Source organism: Mustela nivalis (genome assembly GCF_964662115.1).
Source record: "Mustela nivalis genome assembly, chromosome: 6".
Taxonomy (NCBI): Eukaryota; Metazoa; Chordata; class Mammalia; order Carnivora; family Mustelidae; genus Mustela; species Mustela nivalis.
The window spans coordinates 30610316-30616315 of record NC_139025.1 but is presented as its reverse complement, the minus strand read 5'-3'; the positions used below and the strand labels follow the sequence as shown (position 1 = coordinate 30616315).

Below are 6000 nucleotides of genomic sequence, written 5' to 3'. Positions count from 1 at the left end.
TGCTCTTCAAAAGACACTTATGAAAATGAAAATGCAGCCATAAACTGGGAGAAAGTACTTACAAAATGTAATATACAGCAAAGAACTTATATCTAGAATATGTAAAGAACCCTTATAGCTTAATAAGACAGCCCAGGTTTGGGGCACCTGGGTGGCTCAGTGGGTTAAAGCCTCTGCCTTTGGCTCAGGTCATGATCTCAGGGTCCTGGGGTCGAGCCCCGCATCAGGCTCTCTGCTCAGCAGGGAGCCTGCTTCTTCCCTTCTCTCTCTCTGCCTACTTGTGATCTGTCAAATAAATAAAGTCTTTAAAAAAAAAAAAAGACAACCCAGTTTTTTTTTTTTTTAAGATTTTATTTATTTATTTGTCAGAGACAGAGAGAGCGAGAGCGAGCACAGGCAGACAGAGTGGAAGGCAGAGTCAGAGAGAGAAGCAGGCTCCCTGCGGAGCAAGGAGCCCGATGTGGGACTCGATCCCAGGACGCTGGGATCATGACCTGAGCCGAAGGCATCTGCTTAACCAATTGAGCCACCCAGGCGACCCAAGACAACCCAGTTTTTTAAAATTATTCCTTTACTTAATCTCTACACCCAACATGGGGCTCAAACTCAACCCTGAGTTCAAGAGTCAAGCGTTCAGCCAAATGAGCCAGCTGGGCGCCCAGTCCAATTTTTTAAATGAGGAAAAGAATTTTTTTTTAAATAGATTTTATTTATTTATTTGAGAGAGAGAACACAAGCAGAGGCAGTGGCAGACAGAGAAGCAGGCTCCCTGCTCTCCCAATGTGGGGCAGGCCTGATCCCAGAGCCTAGGGACCTAGGTTAACCAACTGAGCCACCCAGGTACCCATGAGCAAAAGATTTTAAGAGACACTTCACAAAAAAAGATAGGATGGTAACTAAAGCATATGAAAAGATTCCTAACATCAATAGTCATTAGGGAAATGCAAATTTAAGCCACAATGAGATACCAACACACACCTATTAGAATAGTTAAAATCAAAAGACTGATTCTATTCCTGGTGTTGGCAAGGGTGCAGAGTAAGTGGACTTCACAGTGGTGTCAGGAATGTAAAATGTAGCTGCCAGGAGTTGTACCACTTTGGGAATCAGTTTAGCAGTTTAAAATGAAAATAACACCTCCCGTATGACCCAGCCATCCCACTCAAGATATTCATCCAAGATAAAGGAAGGTGTATGTTCACACAAAGGCTTACATGAATGTTCATAGCAGCTTCATTTGTAATTGCCAAAAATTAGAGCTAGCCCAAATGTACATCAAGTAGCTAAACTGTTAAATCCTTATAATGGAATATTACTCAGCATTAAGAAAGGAATGTCTATTGCTATGACATTGATGAATTTCTTTTTTTTTTTTAAAGATTTTATTTATTTATTTGACAGAGAGAGATCACAAGTAGGCAGAGAGGCAGGCAGAGAGAGAGAGAGAGAGGAGGAAGCAGGCTCCCTGCTGAGCAGAGAGCCCAATGCGGGACTCGATCCCAGGACCCTGAGATCATGACCCGAGCCGAAGGCAGCGGCCCAACCCACTGAGCCACCCAGGGGCCCTATGAATTTCAAATTAATGATACTGGATGAAAGAGGCCAGACAGGAAGTCCACACTTTATGGATCCATTTATATAAATAATGTTGACACTGTAAACTATGGTAACAAAGCAGGCTAGTGGTTGCCTGGAGGAACATAGTCTAGAAAGGATTAGAAGTAAAAATTACAAGGAGGAGGGCACCTGGATGGCTCAGTTGGTTGATCAGCTACCTTTGGCTTAGGCCATCATGATCCCAGAGTCTTGGGATTGAGCCCCACACAGGGCTTCCTGCTCAGTGGGGAGTCTGTTTCTCCCTCTGCCTCTCACCCTGCTCGTGCTCACTCTCAATAAATAATAAATTTTTTAAAAATCTTAAAAAAAATTGCAAGGGGGCACAAGGAAACTTCAGAGTATATGTTGTTCATTTTCTTGCTTGTGATGGCTCCATGTATGCATACATGTTATCTGTTGTATTCAAATACCTCTTCTCAGAAAACATTTTGTTTTAGGTAATATTGAATTTAGGAGAAGTAAAATTACAATAAAATGATACTCCCTAATTATCACTGATAGGGTCTTTGACAGCATAATTAAAGATCTCAGTATGAAATCACCCTGGATTAGGGTAGGATCTAAATCCAATCATTGGTACTTATAAGAGGAGAGGACAGAGACACAAAAGGAAAAAGCCCACATGAAAACCAAAGCCAAGGTTGGAGTTCTGCAACCACAAGCCAGGGGCCAGCGGCCGCCAGAAGTTGGAAGAAGTGAGGAAAGAATTCTTCCTGTCACCACGGAGCATGACCCTGCTAACACCTTGGTTTCAGACTTGTGGCCTCAAGAACAGTGAGAGAATAAATTTCTGTTTTTAGCCACCAAGTTTGTGGTGATCTGGTGCAGCAGCCATAGCAAATGAATACAGTTTTTTTTTTTTTTTCCTGAGAATCTAATACATTAAATATTTGAAAAATCAAGAGTAAAACTGTATGCTGTGAAAAGTCTCGTTCCCATCCCTCTCTCCTATTGCCTAGTTCTCTTCCCATCTCAAACACATGCATAACCTCAGGATTTCTTGAATATTACACAGATTTGTAATGTATATCAACAACAACAACATCAACAAAAAGATATGTGTTTCTGTACACACTCACTTTCTTTAAAAATAAATTAGGAGGGACACCTGGGTGGCACCATTAGTTAGCCATCTGCCTTTGGCTTGGGTCATGATCCCAGGGTCCTGGAATAGAATCTAGCATCTGGCTCCTTGTTCACGGGGGAACCTGCTTCCTCTGTCTGCTGCTCCCCCTGCTTGTGCATGCGGTCTTTCTGTTAAGTAAAATCTTTTAAACATAAAATAAATAAAAATAATAAATCAGGAAAAAATGTTTTGCATATTTTTTCACTTCGTGAGACCCTGATTTGTTTCCCCAGTTAGGCCACAGTTCCTTAAGAACATGCATATACTGTTCCCCCAATAAGAAAATGTGGACTGTGCACCCAGGAGCATTCAGTAAAGGGTAACTAGGTAACCTTGAGCACCTGGTCCTCACTAGTACTCTCCATTTCCTTACCTCCCGCTGCCCATTCTGTTCCTCTGAGCCTACACTCACTGATGTCCCCAGTGGTCTCCATAGCAACAATTTAGTGGACTCTTGTAAGTCCTTATGTTGCTGGACCCCTTAGCAGCAACTGACACTGATTCTTGTAACATTCCTTTCTCAGGGCTTTGGTAATGTCACACTGTCCTGCTTTTCCTCCCTTCTCCTTGGCTATTCCTTCTCTACCCTCAGGGTTCTACTCTAAATCCTCTTTTCAATCTCTTCCTTTTCCCCTAGATGATTTTATTCACTCCTGTGAATAATGCCCCATTCTACAGCAAAACCAAGCCCCTGAATCCAGACCATTTATATAGAAAGATAGATAGATAGATAGATAGATAGATAACCTCCACTCGTTATTTGTCTTACATATCATGGGTATACCCCCAAACCTTGCCCCTTCCTCCAGTATTCCCTATCTCACTGAATACTATTCCTGCCACAGTAGCTGCCTAGGGCAGAAACCCAGATATCATCCCTAACATTTCTGTGTCCTTCACTGTCCACTCTCACCAAGTTCTGTTGAGTCTCCCCACTTCCTAATCATCTCTCAAAATGGTTTCCTCTCCACTCCAAGTCATTACTCTAGCCCAAACACCACCATCTCTCCCAAGATTCCTTCCACAGCATCAGCTCTTTTGCAGCTAGAGTGATCTTTATAAAATGCAAATCTGAGCATCTCTTCGTTAAAAATTTTATATAACTCCCCAACTGTCTTTAAAAACAACTTCCTTAATCTAATTTCAAGGTGCAAAATCTACTACTTTCCTACTCCTTCAGCTTCAAACCCCTTTCTCCACTTCACTGAACTTTCAGTTCCCCCAACTCATGCTGCCTTTTCAGGGTCAGAACACAGACACTTAGTAACAAGGTGTCTGGATTTGGACTCCAGCAAGGGCGACTCACTAGCTGACCTTGGAGTCCCTTCTTTTCTTAACCTTCCTGTGCATCAGTGCCCTCGTGTAAAAAGGGATCATAACAACACCTATGTCAAGGTGGTTGTATTAATATTTTATTTTTTTTAAAGATTTTTTATTTATTAATTTGACAGAGAGAAATCACAAGTAGATGGAGAGGCAGCCAGAGAGAGAGAGAGAGGGAAGCAGGCTCCCTGCTGAGCAGAGGGCCCGATGCGGGACTCGATCCCAGGACCCTGAGATCATGACCTGAGCCGAAGGCAGTGGCTTAACCCACTGAGCCACCCAGGCGCCCAAGGTGGTTGTATTAAATTCGTTAATATATGCAAAGTAGTTCAAAAAGAATGCCTACCTTACAATAAGCTCTCTATAAATATTGTATTTTTACACAAGCGCTAGTGTTGGGGAATGCAATAGGTCTTTTGCTTAATCAGGCTTTCAGTGGGGGAGGAGGAGAAAGATATTAAATAATTTAACGCAGATACAAGCAGAAAGTACAAAGTGGAAAACATAAAAGAACATAGAACCCAAGTGTTCCTCAGCCAGACCCCTTAATAGCCTAAAAATCCATAGCAATGGGTGGGAAGCAGAGAAATTCCTCCAGACCATAGGTGGCGCTGCAACACCCCCAGCCGGCCCGATAGAGGGATATGGGAGGACGCGCTACAAAGGTCACGTGCCCTTGCATTTACCGCCCCGGCGTTCACTTGCTCTTCTTTCCACGTGATTCATATTCTCGGGGATGATTGGTCTGTGCGAGGCACGTGGGTGGGGGCGGCTCGAGGCGGGGCGGGGCGGGGTGGGAGGAGGGGTGGGGCTGAGGGGCGGGGCTGGAGGGGGGTGGTTCGGCGCGGGGGCCGTTGGCTCCAGACAAATAAACATGGAGTCCATCTTCCACGAGAAAGTGAGTGTCCGCGTTCGGTGGGGAGCTGTCTGCGGTGCGGTGGCTGCGGTGGGGCGCGGTACCTCCTCCTCTCGGAGCGCCGGCGGGGGCCCCCGTCGCCCCCGTCCCAGTCTCGCCGGGCAGAGGAGCTTCATAGGGCGGGGAGCTTCACCGACGCCCCCACCGCACCCTGTGCCCCAGAGGCGGCTGCAGGTGGAGTCCCGGGCCGGGAGCGCCGGGGAGCTGGAAGGGAATGAAGCAGGGCCGGGGGCGCCATGGGGCACGGGAGGGGGCTGGCACCGAATGGGTTAGCTTCTGCTCTTCCCCTCCACTTTCCGTGGGATTCGTTCTCCAGTCCCTTCTCCTTCACTCTCCTAGGTTTCTAGCTGTTCACCTCTTCGACAAGTCCCTCGACCCTTGCCAGCTCCACCCCACTCCTCCAGTCCTGCTCCTGGCGGAATTAACTTTTCCTTCTCTGGGCTCCTCAATTCTATGTTGGAACCTCCCATACACTTAGATCTCTGGGGTTGTGTTCTTGTTCGCCTGCACTGGGTCCAGGAGCCTCCCGAGGGCGGGGTCCTTGGCTTGTCCCCTGTAGGGGCTGACACTTAGGGAAGTGAGGTAGGAAATCCTCCGCGCCCCTAAATAGGGAAGTCGTCACAAGAGTTTTTGTTACGGGATGTTTAGGTTTCGTTTCTTTTGGTAGTTGCATCTTTCCGGATGGAAAGAGAGCAGGAGGCCAGCTCTCTTATTAGGTATTAGGAGTGGACGGGAATAATTGTGTTTTGGTCCGCCTAGTGTTCGTGTTTTACTCTTGGATGACCACGCACTTGAAGATGCTGTTTGTGGCATGTGGAGGAACTCGTCTTTTCTCACACACAGTAAACAAGCTGTTTGGGTGTGAGTGAAACCTTCCTCAGGACAACTTTGGCACATGATATGTTGTTTCATAATAGTTTCATGTTTGGAAAGGGTTGCTAGTGAGGTTATTATGTAGTAAGAGCAAAGGAGTTTTGTTTTGTTAAATACTTGTACACTTTCATTTATCCATTTAAAA

General features: G+C 45.6%; 1 protein-coding gene across 5 annotated transcripts in view; it reads left to right on the top strand.

Annotated features, from left to right (window-relative positions):
* Positions 1–4460: 4460 nt before the first annotated feature.
* ATXN3 (ataxin 3) overlaps positions 4461–6000 on the top strand; it is a 36806-nt gene continuing 35266 nt past the window's right edge. For 2 of the 5 annotated variants that reach the window (XM_082733968.1, XM_082733969.1), the window contains exon 1: positions 4857–4964. In XM_082733968.1, the coding sequence (XP_082590094.1) occupies positions 4941–4964 (24 nt within the window). In that variant the 5' untranslated portion in view covers positions 4857–4940. Of the gene's footprint in view, positions 5157–5662; positions 5842–6000 lie in introns of those variants that run through there. The other 3 variants (XM_082733970.1, XM_082733967.1, XM_082733971.1) reach the window with 3 other exon arrangements.